We start from the raw sequence: 22,189 nt of genomic DNA on the forward strand, positions 1-22,189 counted from the left end.
CCACGTGTTAGAGCTTAAACCCACCAGAAGAGCTAAGATACTCAAGACTCTTAGTGAGTACAACATGCTAAGTCACAGTCTGTGACTTTATAGATTTCTCATTATTAAAAACAAAATAAGGGGGGAAAACCTCCAAAAGCCTGGGATAGGGATGAAGAGTGTGGGTGGGAGGACTATTGAAGGGATAAAGAGCTCTCGGTTTGCCATAGAAAATATATTTTCTTTTGCATGCCCTTTGTTCTCATCTGGTAATTGATTTATATTAGTTCAGCCATACATCAAAATGCATTATAGTAAATTAAAATATTAAGAGAAGAAAATGGAGATGAAACATTTTAATGTTGTAAAACTAAGAGGTTTGGTGATGGTTAAGTTCTCCAAGTGTGATTACTTTCATTGTAGTTGCTGTCCATCGTAGCATGTGTAAGCTGACTATATGTCAAAAAATGTTTTCTTATACTTGAAGAGAGTCTTAAACTTGAACACCCTCTTACTTTTCAGCACTTAAAATAACCTAAATCTCTCAGACAGTGTAAGATTGGTATAGTGTTAGTTATTTTTAATTGCTTGGATTCTATTCTATTATTTTTATAGCTATAATGTATTTTATTTTATTTTTATTGAACTAGAGTTGATTTAGCTATAATGTATTTTAAACCATGTTCTTTAAAAGTTAAGAAAGATAAAATTTTAAAGAGGGAAATAAAAATCACTAATAATCATCCCCCACCATAGCACAATTTAATATGTTTATATATTCTTTTCTCCTTAGGCCAAAAGCATGCATTGCAAAATTTTCAAAGTTGTGCATAATGTATTGTTATAAATTATAATAAATAGCCAACATTTTAAACACTTAGTATGTGTGAAAACACTGCTAAGTCTTTATATAGAAAAATTTAGAATAATCCAATGAATTAGGTACCATTATCTCTATTTTACAGATGAGAAAACATAGCTATAGAAAGAATACATAACTTATCCAAAATTATACATTTGGTAAATTCACTAAATTCACCCTAATCATCATCATCATCATTACTAGTACTAAATATTTTGTCACATTCTCTTTAAGACCTGGGAACTTTGCTGTAAAGAACTGCCTCATTATTGGTAGCTATTGGACAGCTGTTTTTAATTATTTTGGAGTCACAAACCCCATTGAAAATCTGATAAAAGTTGTAGATACTTTTCCTAGAAAAATTCATTGTACATAAATGTTTGCATAAATTTTCAGTCTGGGCATGTACTTCTTGAAGCCTACCTGTGGATCTTAGAAGTAGTTATCAAATTTTAGTGATTATATAAATGACCTGGATTGCTTGTTAAACATGCAGATTACCTGATCTCACTGCCTAAAGTCTGGGCTTGGACTTAGAATCTGTCCTTTTTATAAGCACTTCAAGTGATCTGGATACAGGATTTTTTTTTTCCTCTTTTTTTTGGTGACGCCTTGCAACTTGCAGGATCTTAGTTCCCCGACCAGGGATTGAACCCGGGCCATTGGCAGTAAAAGCGCGGACACCTAACCACTAGACCACCAGGGAATTCCCTGGATGCAGGATGTTTTAAGAACACTGTTTACAAAACTGTATCCTGAGATTAAGAATCTTGTTATTCCATTGCTGTTTTAGAGTAGTACATGCTCACATGTAGTACACAGTACATGCTCTAAGTGTTTTGAAACAAGTCTTTATTATCAAATGATTTTACAAATTAGGACTGCCATTACAAACTCTGATGATAACAGTAATATATGATTTTATTACTAATACTGCCACTGTACTTTTATCTTCAGGTCTTCTATTTAGAAGAATCTCATGTATGTCTGGAAGAATATGATTGCTTAAATATTTCCCAATTACTTGAAAATAATCTGCAGAGATTAATTGATTTCCTTTGATAATCAGTGACTTACTGTTTTTTAATAGAATTTTCTTTCAAGTTTCTTAACCCATTTAAAAGATAGTTTTAAATAAATTACTTATCAGAATGTTTTCCCTAATTATATTTATTCGTAGGATGAACTTTCTGATGTTAGCCAGGGAGGATCTAAAGCTACCACTCCAGCATCGACAACTGCTTCAGATGTGGCAGCAATTCCTAGTGATACTCCCTTACATGAAGAGAATGAAGCATTTGTGAAGGTTGCAGATACACCAGATAAGTCAGAGATAAGCAAGCATATTGAAGTACAGGTAGTCCAAGAAACTAGAAATGTATCAACAGGTAAGTGACCCTCGTTATTCACATACTGACAAAGTATTCAATAAATCCAGATGTGGATATGACATCTTTGGGGTGTTGCTGCCATAGATTTATAAAACTGTATTCAATTGTAAATAAGCTTTAAGATGTGATGATTAAATAAAGTTTTAGAGAGAAAAGTGGTGGGGCAGTGGCTGAGGGGTTGAGAGCCTGAAAGGCAGGAGGACATTCTTTTTCTGTTCCCTACCTTAGGTCATTAGCCTTTGTCTTTAATTTCTCTGTATTTCACCCCTTAAATACAATGAAAACAGTGAGTTCTGGCCTGGTGTACACTGTACTGTGTCCAAAGAAACACAAATGAAAACTTTCTTTGGTTATTTTTTAGTTGCTCATATTTACTGTTAATTGAATATATGACATATTGTCTATCTGACCTTGTGTTTCCTAGAATCAACTCTTTAAAATTTTTTATGATCAAATGATGTATTTACAACCATAGAAGCAATTTTCATAACAGGGGCAGTATATGTTATATGCATTATTTTTGTTATCTTGTTCTTTCCTAAGACTCTGCTGAAAATGAAGAGAAGTCAGAAGTTCAGGCAATCATTGAATCCACTCCTGAGTTGGATATGGACAAAGATCTCAGTGGATATAAAGGCTCAAGGTACTGTAAAAGCCCGATTAGGACATCTTATCCTTCCCTTTCCCCTCTCCCAAAGCACACTGTTGTCCCCTGGTCTCTGACCAGATAAAATGCATTCAAATGTTTTGCTGAAGAAATGTTGATATTATATTTCAGTTTTCTCTCTTTTTTTTTAATTTTTATTTATTTTATTTGTTTATTTTTGGCTGCATTGGGTCTTTGTTGCTGTGCGCGGGCTTTGTCTGGTTGCGGCGAGTGGGGGCTACTCTTCGTTGCGGTGCACGGGCTTCTCATTGCGGTGGCTTCTCTTGTTGCGGAGCATGGGCTCTAGGCTCGTGCGGGCTCAGTAGTTGTGGCTTGCGGGCTCTAGATCGCAGGCTCAGTAGTTGTGGCGCACGGGCTTAGTTGCTCCGTGGCATGTGGGATCTTCCCGGACCAAGGCTTGAACCCGTGTCTCCTGCATTGGCAGGTGGATTCTTAACCACTGCGCCACCAGGGAAGCCCAGTTTTCTCTTTTTTGAAGCTGGATATTGTACATAGTTTAAATCTTCTGTGAAGTGTTACCTTTGCAGCATCAGGAACTAGGAGCATGTGGACGGATGGGGAAAAAAGACAGCCAAGGAGTATTCCCTACTTTGTGGAACTTGGGAAAAACATAACAGCAAAAGTGGGGAAAATATAATTTGAAGAAACTTTATTCCTTCCCCCAATCAGGAAGAAGACAATATATTCCCTTCAAAACTGTAATGATCTCATTACTAGAAGAAATTAGTCTCATTTTAGTATCATTTTACATGGGGAGGCTATTTAGAGGTTAGAAGAGAATGGTATGTATCATCTTAATGAAGATCATCTGTAATATATTGATGTTCAAAAATGTCACACAGGAGATGCTGCCTTTTAATTTCTTCCATAAATTTTATTTTTTAGTTAATTAACAATGACCATAAAAATATGTGCCATTTTTTTGATCACTGCTAGACATTATATGCAGTAGCAGTTAAAAAGCATGAGCCTAGAATAAGACTACATGCATTCAAATCCTGACTTGGATTTGAATCTGAGGTAAGTTTCCTCATCCATAAAAGAGAATTATGATAATACTTCAGATGGTTGTAAGGAGTAAATGAATCAATATATGTTAAATCATTGACAAAGTGTCCAGTTCAATAAATGTTAGCTAACATTATTGTTACCTTCATTATTGTTTTATATAATTTTATCTTAATTATAACCTTATGAGGTTGATGTCTTCACCCCCATTTTACAGATAAGGAAGCTCAGAGTTGTACAGTAACTTGTCCAAGATTACCAAGCTGGCAAGAGGTGGAGCTGGGATTCAATCTAGGACTCTGATTTCAAAGGCTGTGCTCTATTGAAATATTTTTTTCTTTATTGTTTATTTAAGAAATTAATGCAGAGTGTAAAAAGTGAAATTTGCTTCTTATTCATCCTCTCCTAAACCTAAGAGATGCAGCTACTTACTAACAGTTGTGCGCTCTTGTCATTCTGAACCTGTTTTTAAAAATCAAAAACATTTTTATTAGAGTAAAGCATGTATGGCAGTATTAAGGTCAAATCGTAATACAAAATATGAAGGGCAATAGTAGGCCCGTACCCCTACTGACCCCTCATTCCCACTCCCAAGAGGCAATCTCTATCACTTCTCAGGTCTCTTTGGGTATTTATCTTCAGGTATCTAAATCACATCCTTATGGTGTTCTTCCTTGGTCTCTCTCTTTCTCAGTTGGCATTCAGTGAGAAAATCAAGTCCTAATGCCCTAAGGCACCCCTTGTATATAATGAATTAGCTATACTCCTGTGCAAGGAGTTCCCTGGTGGTCCAGTGATTGAGAATCTGCCTTGCAATGCAGGGCATGCCGGTTCGATCCTTGGTCAGGGAACTAGGATCCCACATGCTGCGGGGCGGCTGGGTCCATGCGCCACAACTAGAGAGCCTGCGTGCTGCAACTACAGAGCCCACACGCTCTGGAGCCTCTGCACTGCAACAACTGAGCCTGCACACCGCAGCTAGAGAGAAGCCCATGCACTGCAACGAAAGATCCCGTGTGCCGTAACTAAGACCCGATGCAGCCAATAAATAAATAAATATTTATACTCCTGTGCATCTAGAACAGTACTAGCTATATACTTTCTTTGGGAGAATTGAGCAAATAGTCACTCAAATCATTTTCTGTATTCTGTGGATCAAATGAGGAGTCCTGGTTTAAAAAAGGCTGCAATATTAGCTATTGACTTTATAGTGGAAGATGACAAGTATATAGCTCTTTAAACCATCATCTTTCCTTTCATCCTCCCAATATAATTATATCTCAGTTTCTGTTAAATTAACATTCATTGTTTATATCATTACGATTATATAAATACTAATAACAGCCTAGCCACAGAATATACTATGATTACATTTCCTTTCTTTTACAACTTCGTTTTTCTTTAATTTAGTAAAGCCTCAGGGTTTTTTTGGTTTTGTTCTGTTTGTTTCTTTTGCTTAGGTTTCTACATACCTATCACTAATTCACTAACAGGTACCCTGCAAATCATAAATGTAAACATTCTCAAAATGGCCAAATATAAATGAAACCAGTTTCCTGGAACCTTCTATTACCATTCTCCAATGTAGACGTTTTTGTGTTTGCTCTGGTCCTGGAATTTGCTCTCATTTTCATGCTGGGAATTCTTTTCACCTCTCTCCTTTGTTCCATCTTCTATTTCCTGGATACCATGACATCTAGCTTCTTGATTTATGCCTTTGTTTTGACAGAATATATTCTTACTAGCTTTCCTGGCAAAGGCTGTTTTGGAAGTAAGTTTTTTGAGCACTTGAATATGATAAATGTCATTTAAAGGAATGATAGTTTGGCTGGATATAGAATTTCAGGTTGGGAAATCTTCAGAAGTTTTTCTTCAGAATTGTGAAGACATTAATTCATTGTCATGTTTAGTGGAGTGTTGCCATTTGGATTCTTGCTTTTTAAATATATTGTCTGTAAGCTTTTAGGATCTTTACTTTATCCCTGTTTGTTTTTGTTGTTGTTGTTTTGTTTGTTTTTCCCTTTTTAAAAATTCATGATGATGTGTTCGATGTAGGCATCTTCTTTTGTATCTGCAGTAGTCCTTTCATCTGGAAATTCATATTTCCCAGTTGAGAAATTTTCTCTTATTTCTCCTTTTTGTTGTCTTTTCTTCTCTTTTTCTGGAACACCTATTAGGTAGATATTGAACATTCTGGACTGACCCTCATAATTCCCTTTTTCCCCTCTTTTCTGTCTCTTCTATTTTTGTTATAATTTCTGGATGATTTCTTCACCTTTCTCTTTCAACCCTCGTCAGTTTTTTTTCTAAAAATTTTTTGTTTTTCTTGGATGGTTACTTTTTATAACACCCTACAGTTCTCTTACGGATGTAACTGTATTATGAAAATAAAATTTTTTTTTTTAAGTTTTTGCTGCTGTCTGCATTCACTGTCTCCTTTCACTCTGAGTGTTTTGGACTCAGTTTTATGATAGAGGCTTTTCTATGATCGTCTGGTGCTCTGTGGCTGTTTTGCTCATACTTAAGTAAATGATATTGATTCTCCAGTTTTCTGCCTATAACATTTAACCTTGGCTTCCATTGTTCAGGGAGCAATGCCAGGAGAAGGGAGGTCTCACTGTCCTGGAGGGTTGGATTTAGGTCTCATATTGCTTCTTGTGCTGTCTTTCATCACATCCCTCTGTCTTATGTTCCTTCTTGCATGCTTCTCTCTGCAGATTGCTGGTTCCTTCAATTCCTGAGCCTTTCAGGGATTCTGGCAGCATGCTGACTTCCTTCCTAAACACTAATGGCTTAAGTTGAAGCTTTGTCTGGTCTGTTAAATCAATTTCTACTGTTTGCCCATCTGTTTTCCATCTTATATAATTTTGTTCACATTTCATCTGCTGTAGTTTCTTTTTCTGTTCCCTATGTCCTTGTGGGTGTATACTTTTTAAATTCCTTTACTGTCATTTTAGTTGAGTTTCTGAATTATTGGGTGATAAATGACTATGTCCATCGTATTTAACTGGAAATCCTGTGCAGACTTTTTTCTGTTAATGTAACACTAATGCACAAACATGGACGTTTCCCCATTCTCCTCCATACCCCTGCAAAAAGGGCTTATATTATACATACTGTATTGCAACTTGCTTTATAAAATGCACCTTTATATAATGGGTTTCTTTCATTTCTAAAGCTGTATTTTAATGTTTGTAAAGTTAGAAGTTGAAACTTTTAGGTATATCCATAACTTATTTCATCTGTGCCCTGTTAATGATCACTTGGGTTGTTTCAACTTTTTGCTGCTCTGACCATCGTCTTACATACATAATTGCCTTCTTGTGACAGGGGCTTTGTAGGATTTTTTATTTTTTATTTTATTTTTTTATTTGTGGCCACGCTGCACAGCTTGCGGGATCTTAGTTCCCCAACCAGGGACTGAACCCCAGCCACTGCAGTGAAAGCACCAAGTCCTACCTAACCACTGGACTGCCAGGGAATTCCCTGTAGGAATTTTTTTAACATCAAGTTCTTGGGTCAGTGGATATTCACATTTTAAATTTTGATATTGCCAAGTTGCCCTTAAAAGAAAAATAAAATGGCCATGCCAATTTATATCCAGACAACATAGACCATGGTAGTTAAGATCATGGATTCTGAAGCCTGGCTGCCTGGGTTTGAGTTCTGCCTCTTTGACTCATTTGCTGGATGATCTTGGCAAATTCCATAACCTCTTTAGTTTCCTCTTCTGTAAAGCTGGGATAATAGCAGCAGACCTTTTGTAGAGTAGGTGTGAAGATTTTAATAAGGTAGTCTGTGAAAGGACTTAGACCAGTGCCTGAACAATGCAGAGTAGTGCTCTCTTTTAGCTGCCATTTATTGTTTGTGTTTGCTAGGATCTCATCGCAAAAACATTGTATATATTCTTCAACAGTTCTCTCTGTGGAGTTTAATGGGAATCTCTTATGAAACCCTTGAGAAATCCTTTTAAATTATATTTTATATTAAATGTAAATTACAGGTAAAAAATTCCTATGTAACAGCCTTTTGTATTCATTTTGCACTGTTGAAAACATCTTTGACATATTTGTTGATTTGGTTTTGGTTTTTTCTGCCTAGCACTCCCACCAAAGGCATAGAGAACAAAGCTTTTGATCGCAATACAGAATCTCTCTTTGAAGAACTATCTTCAGCTGGTTCAGGTCTAATTGGAGATGTGGATGAAGGAGCAGATTTACTAGGTATGATAGTTTATCTGAAGTAGTATCATACTGTTTTAAAAATAGATTTTTAAAATGATTTAATTGAAAATTTCTTTAAAAATGTATCTAACTGTCCAGTGGGGCAGAGTTATTGCACTTTTACATAATTAATAAGAATGTATTCTTTGAGATAATGAAAATTTTAAATGAGAATATCTTCACTTATGGATGTGCCTAGAATTGAATTGCATTTTAGTTTGTATTTTGAATTCATGTCACACAATTTATTGAACTCCTGCTATATTCTGAGAACAGTATTACATAGAAGAAGCACAGTGATATATGTATATATGGGGTATATGTATAGATGTATAGATTTATGGATTGATTGGTAGTTAATTCCTGTCTTAAATAGCGTTCATTAAATCCTCTTGACCTTAATTAAATAAGAAATTATAACACTTGATTTTTCTGAGATTTCACAGAGTATTCTGTTTTAGCTCTTTGGGAAATGTAATCATTTTAGAGTTTGTATTGTTGAAGAATATCTGGTTTGAAAAGGATAATGCATTTGGCTCTTCTACTATTGATCTGGTGACCTTTGCCAAATAGCTTAACCTCTCTGGGCATTAGTTTCTTTGTGTATAAAAAGAAAGAGTTGGGCAAGAGTTCAAGGGTTGGACAAGCTGCGGCTCATGGGCCAAATCCAGCTCACCTCCTATGTGTACGAATAGAGTTCACACAGCCACACTCATTTTTCATGGATTGTTTATAGTTTCTTTTGCCCCACAACAGCAGAGTTAAGTTGTCTGTAACAGATTATGTGGTTTACAAAGCCTAAAATGTTTACCATCTGGCCCTCTACAGAAAAAGTTTGCTCTGCTCTAGGTGATCTCTAAAGTTCCTTTCAACCATAATTACATGGCTGGGACTTCCCTGGACGTCCAGTGGTTAAGACTCTGTGCTTCCACTGCAGGGGCACAGGTTCAATCCCTAGTCGGGGAACTAGGATCCCTCAAGCCCTGAGGCGCGGCCAAAAAAAAAAAAATTACATGACATGTCAATTAGCTTTGGTGTGCCTTTCTTATAACTTAAGACCTTAAGAAATTGAAAATGTTATAGTATTTTAAAAAATCTATGCCTTTGGGATAGATTCTGGTCTCCAAACATTTTTTGTATCCCTTAGTGTAAATTCAGTACAGATTACACTGTTCTCAAAAGGTGCTGTTTGTCAGTTCTTGTGAACCTAGAGGGGTGTTACTTGCATTCATTTATGTTAAATTTATTGATTACTAGTTGTGTCCTCGACAAGTATTTTTTGAAGGAAATACAAGTTCTGTCTAAACAGAGCTCACAGTCTTAGGTAAAGTAAGAGAGATTGAAAGTACATAAATAAAACTGAGTTAGACATAGACTCCCACCATTACAGTCTTAGTAAACCGTTGGATGCAATTGAATGAGCTTACATTTCTCAAGAAAGGCTAAAAGATTAATTCTTAAGGAGCACTCCATTTTTACATTTAAATTTATACTCTTTGTTAAGATTAAATTATGCATGAAAAGTTCCTTTTAAGATTTGATTGGTTTAAGAAACTGATTCCCTGGCAAAAATTGAGGGGCAGATGCAAAAAAAATGTTAGAAAGAAGAATTTTTTAATGTTTAAACTTATATTCAGATTTATATGCAGTGAAGTTCAATTTTTTTGTTTTGACAAATGCATAGAGTTGTATAACCACCACCAGAATCAATATACATCATCTAAAAAAAAATTCCTTCTTGATTCCCCTTTGTATTTAACCAGAATGAAGTACTTTAAAATGTTCTTTGTACACTCTGCTTCCTTATAATCCAATATTGAATAATATCATTATTGAGGTTATTGGCCCCAAACTTTCTTCCCTGTAGAGTTAAGAAGCCACATAGTACTTAGAAATAATTGTGGTCTTTTAAATCAAGTATTTTCCGAAAGCTTCCATTCTTTAAGTCAGAAAATGAAGCATAATAAATAGGTTAAAAGCAAAATTCTGATTTCCTTTCCACTTTGAAATAAAGAAATAGACTGTAAACTACTGTCTTTTCCCTTTTGCAGATATTGATATATTTATCTTTAGAATGTTACAGATTAGAAGTTTTAATATATCACCTTGAGCGTAGTGACTTAAGCCTACATGAATCCTTTTGGTCAAAGATGTTAAATGACATCTCCAAGGCACGTAGTTTTTCCTTGGCTTCTCTTCTGGTCAGTTCAGTGATAGTAATTGCAGTGTAATACTCACTAAATGGAACATAGTTAAACTAGTAAAATTGTTTCTCACAAAGTTCCTTAAATGAACTTCGGTTGATAAATAAGTACATAGTCCATTTCTATAACTCATTATTCATTTTTCTAATTGCTGTGTTATTGTAAAACTCTTCCCTTGTTTTTGAAATCATTATGCATGTAGTCAGTATTTAGATTACTTTTTTCAGATTTTAAAAATTTAAAAGAGATAATCCCCCACAGTTTGTCCTTTATCTTGATTGATGTCTCATCCCTTGACTTTATTTCCAATGATCCTTTTCTCTATTCACTTTAGTCACTTACCCTCCATGGCCACGTTCTAGAACTTGGAAATCATACATTCATACATCCTACTCTTGAGATTTCCTTTCTCTTGATTAAATTCTATTTTTTCAACTTCACTATTTTTACTAACTTCTTCCTGTTATCATTTAAACATGTTCAGGTCTTTTCCATTTTAAAATAAAACTACTGGGACTTCCCTAATGGCACAGTGGTTAAGAATCTGCCTGCCAATGCAGGGGACATGGGTTCAAGCCCTGGTCCAGGAAGATCCCACATGCCGTGGAGCAACTAAGCCTGACCGCCACAACTACTGAGCCTGCGCTCTAGAGCCCGTGAGCCACAACTACTGAGCCCGTGTGCCACAACTACTGAAGCCCACGCCTAGAGCCTGCGCTCCGCAACAAAGAGTAGCCCCACCCCCTCCTCCTCGCAACTAGGGAAGAGCCTGCAGGCAGCAATGAAGACCCAACGTAGACCAAAAAAAAAATTTTAATTAATTAATTAATTAATTAATTAAATAAAATAAAACTACTGCCCTCCTCTGACTCCCTATCTTTAGTACCTTTCCACCCTATCACTTACTCTTCTCCCATTTCCAGGCGTGCTTTTTTGCAGAAATATCGGTGAGGTAGGCGTCTGTTATGTGCCTGGCACTATTCTAGATGCTTGTGATACACCAGTGAACAAAACAGACTTCTTGAAATGGTGGCTACTTTTAACTGGGAGGATTTCCCCAGTCCCACTTGCACCTCATCTGACTACAGTCTGTCATTCTGCCCCACACTAAACTTCCCTGAAACAACTTCTTGTTTGCTATATCCAGCTGTTCCTGCTAAGTTATTTCACATGACTTCTCAAATAGCATTTGTCTTTAAAACGGTCTTTGCTGGGTTTCTGTGGTATCAGACTTCCCTGCATTCTTTCCTGCCTCTCACTATTTCTTTTCAGTCTTCTTTGCAGGATCCTCTTTCTCCGCCCATTTTTCAGATGTTCCTAGCCCAATCTTGCTTCCATGTTTGGGAGGTCTTATTTGCTCTTGTTTCTGGGCTTTCATGGCTAATTGCTCCCAAGTCTTTCTCTCCATCCAAGATTTTTTTCTACAGCCCCAGGCTATTACTTCCAAACAGCCCATTAGACATCCCTAAGATGATTCGTAGAACTTTATAGTTGATATGCCCAAAGATCAGTTCATCAACATCTTTCTTTATTGTCCTGTCCCCAAAGGCTGTTCTTATACCAGCATATACTAACTCAATGAATGACCTCACCATCAACTCAGTTCTCCATCCTAAGTCTCTCTCACTTCCCTCAAAACCAGTCATGAAGGATTGTTTGCTTCCTTTCTTAAAAAAGAAAATCTATGTATCTGTCTCTGTATCTCCTTCTTGCTTCTGATTAAATGGAATATCCTTCTCTAGGAGTTCTGCCTTGATCCCCTAGTTAAAGCTCAGTTGTCTGGAAACATATTCCCATAGCACTGCAGTTTATTATGCAACTCTTCATAATACTTTATTGTAGTTTTTTAGTGTGCCTGTCTCCCTGGCTAGACGATAAGCTCCATGTGGCAAAGACAACTATATCTTTTGCTTACTGTTGAGTCTTTGGCACATAGCACAGCAGCTAAGTAAATGGATTGTTAAGTAGTTTTAACAGTTTTGTTTCACCTCTAAACCTATGCTTCTTTACCTTTTGGAATTAAAACTCCTTTACAGGAGAATTTTTAAGAGAGTAGTGTACTTTTGGAAAAATGCACATACAGAAATAGATAAAATTGTGCATACTTTCTCAAGGAAGTGACAGATAATCCGGAGCCCATCTATCGACCTAGCTTGAGAATCAGTGCTAAAATCCAAATGAGATGTCTATTTTTAAAACCGTCAGGCAGTTTTTTTGCTTGTTTTAATAGGTAAGGTTTCCAAATATGTCAGACCTAAGTTTATGCTTAGTTGAAGTCATGAATAGAAATGGGGCCACTTCAAGTTATGTTTTTCTTATAGTTATTAGTTAGTTTTTACTGATACATTTCAAAGTGAAAATTTTGGACAATCCTATTGGTTATATATTAAATTTATACACTAGATTTTAGGAGAACTCTTCATTGGGAAGGTGTAAACTCTAGAAACTACATTATAGGAAATGATTTCCATAGAGTAAATATTTCAAAAATTTTTCCTATTTATAATATTTATACTTTATTGTGTTTGGTTTCTCTACATCTTTTCAATTTTATTGGCTCCTCTCTCTCATTTTGAAATAAGAGAGTGTAGATCTTGCTTTCTGAAAACAATCTAATTGAGATTCTCATTCGTTTTTTCTCTTGGGCTGCTTACCCAGGGGAATATTCTGGTGTGTATGCTTTTAAATACTTTAATATTACTGCTTTTTAAGCTAGGTGGTCTTGGCTGCTGTTCTCATTTAATGCTTTCTCTTTTTTTTTTTCTGCTCAACTATTTTTCCCCCTGCATATATTTTCAGCTTTTATGCTTCTCTCCCTATGTGCTTGAGAGTTTAGCAAACATAGTCATTATATAAACTTCTTTCACCCAACCTTAACCATATTTCTTTTGACTCTATAGCTTTATTGAAAAGTTAACATTAGTGTTTAAAGCAAATATTTCAACATATCTTGTCAAAATTCATTTTTAAATTGGAATTTGGAAACTTTTAGTTTGTCTTTATTTTCAGCTTTTAGAAATGTGTAGATGATTAAATAAGCTACTGTTTCTGATATTTATTCTTCATGGCAGAAGTACCTTCTTCTTTAAGAATATTTGAGGTAATTATAATACAGACAAAATATGAGTCCATATGTGAGCATTGAACTTTTAGCATTCCTAGATTAGTTGCGTTTTAAATTATCTTTAAGTTATTTGAAATATTACCTCTTTTTTAAAATAAAGGGACATGTTAACTCCTTTAACTTACATTGTTTTCATTAGAGATATTTACTTCCTTTTTTAGGTGGGTTATGAATATTAATTCCATTGTATGTGATTTACCAATATTAGTGGAGTGATGGGTTTTTTGTTGTGCTTGCTTTGCTCTGTTGTAACTTTCTGAGGTATATTCCCTAGTGTGTTGTTTGATTTCTTCAGTTTCTTGTGAGTAGCAAACTAAATAGCTTTCTTCTCCCTAAAGATCACTACATTGGATCTTGCATTGAATGCTCTACCGCCTATCTTACAGTACTCATTAAATTATTAAGCTGATTGTATAAATTGACCACTAAGCATTATCATTTCAGAGGTGGCACTTTGAAGAAATCTTTATATTATTGATCTGGGATTTTCACTCTAATTCAATTTTATTTTGCAAAAGAATTGGTAACATATCAGAACATCCTTATGAATGAAGGAAATCATCTTGATTTCTGTCTTTTGCACATCATTATGCATTAAATCATAACACTGTGATTTCAGATGTTTTTTTTTCATACCATGCCTAAAACTACAGATTAATGATCTGTTTTCATTCTGTTTCTTACATAAAACATTTCTTGTTCTTTGTTTTTGCTTTACATGGAATGCATGGGCTTTAAGATCATAATTTCTTTGGTAAGGTTTCATCTGCATTGGGGTCTTTCTGGTTTCTTCCTGTTCTCTATTAATAAGACCTAATTTTTAGGCAAAAGCCTGCAATAACAGGTGTGATTTAGAAATGATTTCTGATCCATGTTAATGCTGCTCTTTTTTCCCCCTAAATACTGCTACTTTTTAGAATATTTGGCAGAAAAGTCTTCATTCTTTTGCAATATTATCTATGAGAATCAAAATACAGACTAAGAAAATCTTTAGCTTTGTTTTATGGTGGATAATTATTTATAATTTTGTAATCCATACAAGTAGATACGTAAAATGAAATTATAGACAAAATGAGATTACTAAAGGACAGATAAAATTTATAAAATAAAATTTGTGACTATAGCTTATTATAAGTTTGTATAATTTTAATAAATTTATTTTCAAAGTTTTTATCTTTTTTCTTTGATAGGAATGGGTCGTGAAGTTGAGAATCTTATATTGGAAAATACACAACTGTTGGAAACCAAGTAAGTATATGCAAAATTTTAACAGGGAACAAAAGATACTGAATTTTCTTCTCATCCAATTCAATGGCACATCTTTAATTTAACATAGCACGAATGCAGTCTCACTACCCCATGTCCTTCCCCTTCTCTGTGTGTGGGCTTGTGCATACACACGTACGCAAGCAAATAGTTAGTGGGACCTAATTTCACTGATGGTATGTTTCATTACTCTGTTCTTTTCAGAAACAGATTTTGATCTCCTTTTTACTCTGCAAGTATCCATGCCTTTCTCTTAATCTTCTGGATGTGTCCTATGTGGTTTTTGCTCCCTCCCCTGGGATATCTATTTTCTTCTCTCTCCTCCTCGGGCTTCTTTTATTTCTGCATAAATGTTTTTATCTATATGTGGCCCACCTCTTCAGAACTCTCCTCCATAGTAGCAATTTGTGGAGTCTTACTTAGGTCCTCAAACACATTGGAGTTTTGTTTAGTGCAGCGGGTCCTGAGTTACGTGGAAAAGCAGATCAGGCCCCTTTGTTAATTTGCTGTGTCAGAGCAACTTTGGAACATCTGTGTATATCCAAAACAGAATGTAGCTCTAATGAGGTCCTATGTCCATGATACCCAAAAGGAGCTAGATCTTAGATTTTTTATTTTCATTTTTTTCAAGGTTAGACTTTCTTATTAATTATTAAAGGTAAATTCAAGGATTAATTTTACTTTGTTGATTAGATAATATCTTTTCAGAACTTATTAAGAATGGTACCCTTATGGATGCTGTTTGTTTTTGTTTGTTTGTTTGTTTAACCACTTTATTTATTTTTGGCTGCGTTGGGTCTTTGTTGCTGTGTGTGGGTTTTCTCTAGTTGCAGCGAGTGGGGGCTGCTCTTCATTGCGGTGCACAGGCTTCTCATTGAGGTGGCTTCTCTTGTTGCGGAGCATGGGCTCTAGGCGCACAGGCTTCAGTAATTGCAGCACGTGGGCCCTAGAGCGTGCCGGCTTCAGTAGTTGTGGTGCGTGGGCTCAGAAGTTGCGGCACACAGGCTCTGGGGCACACAGACTTCAGTAGTTGTGGCGCACGGGCTTAGTTGCTCCGCGGCATGTGGGATCTTCCTGGACCAGGGATCGAACCCATGTCCCCTGCATTGGTAGGTGGATTCTTAACCACTGCACCACCAGGGAAGTCCTGGATGCTATTTGTTAAAAGTTTAATTTTATTTAATTCTGACTTTTTCTGCCTTGCCTTACCCATTTATTCTTCTTTTTTAAAAAATATTTATTTATATATTTGGTTGCGCTGGGTCTTAGTTGCGGCATGCGTGATCTTCATTGCACCATGCGGGATCTTCAGTTGCAGCATGAGAACTCTTAGCTGCAGCATGTGGGATCTAGTTCTCTGACCAGGAATCTAACCCGGGCCCCCTGCATTGGGAGCGTGGAGTTTTAGCCACTGGACCACCAGGGAAGTTCCTCCATTTATTCTTTGTTTGATAAGAAAACAGACCATTGCTTTGTGGGGTTTTTTTTTAAACCTTTATCTACAGACAACATCAGGTAGAATACCTTTGAAGGTTTCAGTCATTATTTAGCTTTATGATTGTAGTTACTTTAGTCTACGAGAGAAATAAGCTGTGAGATAGAAAGAATATTTACTTGTAATGGTGCTCTTGAAATATGTGTTTCTTAGAAATGCGTTGAATGTAGTGAAGAATGATTTAATAGCAAAAGTGGATGAACTTACCTGTGAGAAAGACGTACTCCAAGGGGAGTTGGAGGCTGTGAAACAAGCCAAGCTGAAGCTAGAGGAGAAGAACAAAGAATTGGAGGAAGAGCTTAGGAAGTAAGTTTTCACTATGTTGTTCTAAACCAAACAAGCTTTGCCAGTGTGCCACCAAGGTTATAGGTGTAACCCTGAGATTGCTACCTTTAGCGTTCTCGGCACGACGGCCCCAGAGCTGCCTGGGATAGGGTTAAGTGCCTGGCTGATTGCCTCTGCTCTGAACAGACCCTTCCATTTATTGAATATTATAATTTTTTGTGCATGTTATGATGTGAAAGAAGTTAGAAGAACTGTTCAAATATTGCTAATCAGGAAACTGTAAACATTCATTATTTTCCTTTTCTTTAATACCTGGTTTTCTGAGAACAGTGCTGTGATAATGTTCCCCTAAATGAAAGCAGCTAAATACCCTGTTTGGAAAAAGAAAAATAATCATTTAGTGGTAGTTAAAATTTTTGACCTATTCTTTATTCTTTAAAAAGGTGAAGTCAACTCAAATAACATGTTTTGTTTTTTACCCCCCACTAGAGCTCGTGCAGAAGCTGAAGATGCAAGGCAAAAAGCAAAAGATGATGATGATGTAGGTTTATAATTTTGGACTTGTTTTCTTAACTTAACCATATTTTGGTATTTTGGGGAAATCTTGTTAATTAAGCTTTGGGTATAGCATTATAAAGATGAAAAGAAAAAGTTAAAATCATGTTTATGATCATGAATAGGATAGATCATGCTCCCACATAGTATCCAGATGCTAAGCTTTCTAGCTACACGCAGTGTGCTCATTTTTCCTCCGTGGCTTTGTGCTCTGACTTTGTTTGCATATTCAAGCTCAAGGACCAGGTGGGATATTTTGGGGTTTTTTGTTTTTGTTTTGTTTCAAATTTTAACTTAGAAATACATGAAAGCTTTAAGAATAAAAATAGTTTAATGGTATTAAACATAAAAAGATGAAGTCTAGAAACTTTAATACTAGGCAATTAGCCCATATTGTTGTCAACATATAAATACAAAAGAATAAATATGAACTTCTTGCCAATGTTATTAGCATGCTAGTTATTCTATCAGTAGCTAGGTTATCATTCCTATCACAGGTGTTTGCCGGTCAAGTATCAAGCTTGAGATATATGGATGTCCTGATCAGAATGATTATTTGTGCCCCTTCAATCTCTTATTTGTGTTTTTATATAATATTTGATACATTTAAAAATATATGTAACATGTAAGTTATGAATAATAACTTATCATTAACATTATAATAAATTAACATTATGAACCTACCATTTAACCTAAGAACTAGAACATTATCAAACATTGAAGATACCCTATGCTCTTCCCTCTAGAGGAAACTACTATGCTGTATTTATCATTTTCTTAACTTGAAAAAAAAATAATTTTATCATACCACACATGTATGTATCCTTACAAGGTATGGTTAATTTTCATTTTTTTTGTGTTTTACATGTATTTAGCCTTGGAGACTTGCTTCTTTTTCTCAGTATTATGTTTTTTATATTTACCCTAGTTGTAGTATAGTGGTATAGTTCATTCATGTTCACGGCTTTATAATATCCCATTATGTATATACTACAATTTCTGTATCTGTTTTCCTGTAAATGAATATTTAGGTTATTTTCAGCTTTTTACTACCACCAACAATGCTGTTATGAACATTACAGTGAGAGTCTCCTGGTTTTTCAGGGTATATACCTAGTAGTGGGATTGCTGTGTTGCAAACTCAAAATCCTTTGATCATTTGTTGTTTGACTTTTTTTTAAAGGCGAGGTTAAGTTTTGCAGCAGGAGGACAAAGGAGGAGACTGCTGAGGGCTAAGCTAAGCTCAGCCTGTTTCTTACTGTCCCATGCCTTTCAGCTTTGATTCAAAATGTGCATACTCCACTCAGCAAAACAAAAGCCCTACAGTTAACCCAACCTTCCTCTCCAGAAGAGCCTTTAGAAATCAGCAGTAGAAGGAAGTTGACTCGAGCATGCCCCTTTGGGGTCTTACCATGCTCACATTCCTTATTCTCCCTAATAATAATTCTGGTTAATACAGTTGTCTCCATCTTGTTATATTTCTTTTGGTGTTTTAGTGACTCCTAGCATTGGGTACCTTGGTAGCTAGCCAACAAGTTTTTATGCTTTTCGCTGGCTTTGAGTGTGTATGTAGATTGGTAGTTTGAGATAAATGAACCCCTTTAGGAACTTACTTGTAACTATTTTCTGAATAACTAGCATTTGTTATAGAACATGAATTTAGAATACTGTTGTGAGAACAACATTTCCAGGTGAGTGTATTAAATCTTACAGAGATAACAGCTTTTTTGTTTTTCTTCAAAATCTGCACTATTCTTTGTATTTCCTTTATAATATATTCAAATATTTGTATTTATATTGAGGAATTAAATTGTCTAATTTTTTCAGTCATAAATAATTAAGTATATCTGTTTATTGATTTTATTTTTATTAGGCCATTTTTCTTTGTTATCCATTAGATTAGAAATTAAGGAACGTTAAGAGCTTAAAAATTTTACTTAAGTCTGCGATAACACTAAAACAGATACAGGCTCCCAGAGTGATCTGTAGTCTTCTTTTCATTATAGAGTGATATCCCCACAGCCCAAAGGAAGCGGTTTACTAGAGTAGAAATGGCCCGAGTTCTAATGGAGAGAAACCAGTATAAAGAGAGATTGATGGAGCTTCAGGAAGCTGTTCGATGGACAGAGATGATTCGGTTTGTATGAGAAGTACCTCTGGTGTTTTTCTCCTCATTGTTTACTAGGTTACTAATTGTTTACTAATCATTTCTTTATTCAGAACTAGAGTCCTGCCTTGGGGATCCAAGCCCCTTGCTCTGTTTACTAGGAGAGGTCTAAAGAAACATTGGCAATTAGTAACAGAATGTGATCAAAGTGGGTCCCTTTTGGGCCAGTGAGGCCTCTTGGAGAATATTCCCACAACCTCTAAAAGGCAATTAAATGATGGTCTGTCGATGAAAATAATCAATAAACAATCTATAATTGGAATAGAAAAGAATTTTATTTGAGCCGAGTGGAGGACTATAGCCTGGGAGACAGCCTGTTGGATAACTCTGGGGAACTGCTCTGGAGAGGCATGGTTTTCAGCACAGTTTTATATCTTGTCAGAACAAAGAACATCAAACAGGTCACAGATACATTCCTTCAAGGTTTCAAAAAAACCAGATCAGCATGTACACAGTGAGTCTGTGTGGCCTTGACACCTGGGAAGGGAGTCTTATCGTCAAAAGAGTGAGTACCAGCATTCGTGTCCCAGGAAGGGAGGCATTTCATCTTTATCTTTAACACGGACATTCTTTACTTCTGGTCAGTGCACCCTTTTCTTTAATAATTAAAGCATATGTACAGTATACGTTTGATAGGCCACAAATAGGCTGTTTTAGTTCGCATAACATTTGAGTTAAATCATGTATAAGCCAGAATACTTCCCCACACCTCAATATGTGAAAATTTCTTTCGTCATTTTTTGAAAGAATGTAGAAATTGACACTACTTTTGCCGTGATGTCAGGAAGAGATAAAGTTTTCATTTGCCACATAGGAAACAAAATCAGTCTTACTCAGTGACTTGCTGTAAAATATTCCTCATTTTTTCCCTCCCTTTCTGAGTAGTCACGCAAGAAGCAACCTTCAATTGACATCTTTGTCAGTTGGATCTTAAATCTCACCTAATGCTGCCATCTAATGGTCATATCTTCAGTAACAGCATTCCTTATTTTAATTTTAGAAAGAGCTCATGAAAAGTTTGTAAACTAGTTGCCCCCTAATTTGCCCATATTTTTCAGTTTGGATTGTCACATCAGATTTACCAATAGCAGTACACACTGACACCTTGTTTTAAAGTTTATGAAAATATTTTCTAACCACCAACTTTTACTTCCTTATGATTATGTCCTTTACTTAATAGTAATAATTACAAAACATTTTGTATAGCACATTTATAATTTGCAAAAGTTGTAATTGCTTGTAGCTGCTAAGAAGGAAGAAGATTACTATCTTAATCTTTATTTATTGGACAGAGAAACTAATATACTAACAAATATGTTCTTAACGCCAGCTTTTAAGGGATATGGAATAAATAATGAGTGAATAGTTAAAAAACGGAGGCATATAGTCGGGTTCCACTTTTCATTACTATTTTTTTTTTTTTTTTTTTTGGTAATGAATTTATTTATTTATTTATTTATTTATTTATTTATGGCTGTGTTGGGTCTTCGTTTCTGTGCGAAGGCTTTCCCTAGTTGGGGCAAGTGGGGGCCACTCTTCATCGCGGTGCGCAGGCCTCTCACTATCGCGGCCTCTCTGGTTGCGGAGCACAGGCTCAGCAATTGTGGCTCACGGGCCTAGTTGCTCCGCGGCATGTGGGATCTTCCCAGACCAGGGCTCGAACCCGTGTCCCCTGCATTGGCAGGCAGATTCTCAACCACTGCACCACCAGGGAAGCCCTTCATTACTATTTTTAATTCTAGCAGTGAAATGGTAGTCAACAAGTGAATAAAAATGGTAACTTAACTTTCTTCATTGAATTAAAAAATGTTTTAAATTCAGTCCTTAAAAAAAGAAATGAAAAGGGGACTCTGACAGTGATAGCAGAATCCTTACAACCTTACTAAATCAATTTGCAGTGCCTTTTTTTTCTCTTTGAAATTTTGTCGAATTATCGAATCAATGCAGTTTCTTTTCTTTTCTTTCTTTTTTTTAAAATATTTATTTATTTATTTGGCTGTGTCAGGATCTTTAGTTGCGGTGCCCGGGCTTCTCTCTAGTTGTGGCGTGTGGGCTCCAGAGCGCACGGGCTCAGTAGTTGTGGTGTGTGGGCTTAGTTGCCTCACGGCATGTGGGATCTTTTTCCCCGACCAGGGATTGAACCCTCGTCCCTTGCATTGGAAGGCAGATTCTTAACCACTGGACCACCAGGGAAGTCCCAATGCAGTTTATTTTCTTCCCTGGTCAGCTTTTCAGTAATGGAAAAGTTTTAGTCCTGTGAAAAATGACCCATCAGAACAATAAAGTTACAGGCTAATTTTTGAGAGCTGGAAGTATAAAACAAATGGTACCTTTATGCAGAGACAGGGAATTGCGATGCAATATTTTAATAAAAAGGAAAGTTGGAGGATATCTCTTCAATAAAAAATTGAAATATTAACATTCAGGCTTGTTGGCTATCTGTCCAGCCCAGATAATAATTTTGTCTCTTATCAGTAGTCTGAGCTCTTTGAGGGAGGGATGGAATTTTATTTATATTAGTTGTATTGGCCTTAACAGACTGACTGACACAATAGGTCAAAGTAACTATTTACTGAAATTGTTGACTCTCCTCCATGTATTTCATGAACTTCTTGGGTCCCTTGTTCTTCAGGTAGAAAGCTAGGCTACCTCACTAATCATCTCTCTCTCTCTCTCACCGCCCCCCCCTTCTCTTTCCCTTTCCCTTTCCCTGTAGTGCATCAAGAGAAAATCCAGCCATGCAGGAAAAAAAAAGGTCAAGCATTTGGCAGTTGTAAGTATCTAAAAACACACAAAGACGTTAGATAGCACTTTGAGATGAGATTAGAATCAAAATTTATTTTCACAAATGATTTCTTTCTTTTTGCTTTCTTTCTTAAATTTAGGGTATATAGCTAAACTGAACTTTTTCTCTTTGGTATGTAGTATGCCAGCTCGGTAAGGCTGTTCTTGAGGACTATCGT

The 22,189-nt window shown here is 35.9% G+C and overlaps 1 protein-coding gene across 7 annotated transcripts in view; it reads left to right on the top strand.

Moving 5' to 3' along the window:
- SPAG9 (sperm associated antigen 9) overlaps positions 1–22,189 on the top strand; it is a 152,005-nt gene that overhangs the window by 103,129 nt on the left and 26,687 nt on the right. For all 7 annotated transcript variants that reach the window (XM_059908973.1, XM_059908974.1, XM_059908975.1 and 4 more), the window contains 8 exons: positions 2,022–2,229; positions 2,776–2,875; positions 8,009–8,130; positions 14,649–14,706; positions 16,373–16,525; positions 16,994–17,045; positions 19,066–19,196; positions 21,943–21,999. In XM_059908973.1, coding sequence (XP_059764956.1) covers positions 2,022–2,229; positions 2,776–2,875; positions 8,009–8,130; positions 14,649–14,706; positions 16,373–16,525; positions 16,994–17,045; positions 19,066–19,196; positions 21,943–21,999 — 881 coding nt within the window. The remainder of the gene's footprint in view (positions 1–2,021; positions 2,230–2,775; positions 2,876–8,008; positions 8,131–14,648; positions 14,707–16,372; positions 16,526–16,993; positions 17,046–19,065; positions 19,197–21,942; positions 22,000–22,189) is intronic.

The sequence above is a fragment of the Balaenoptera ricei genome, chromosome 20 (assembly GCF_028023285.1).
Source record: "Balaenoptera ricei isolate mBalRic1 chromosome 20, mBalRic1.hap2, whole genome shotgun sequence".
NCBI lineage: Eukaryota > Metazoa > Chordata > Mammalia > Artiodactyla > Balaenopteridae > Balaenoptera > Balaenoptera ricei.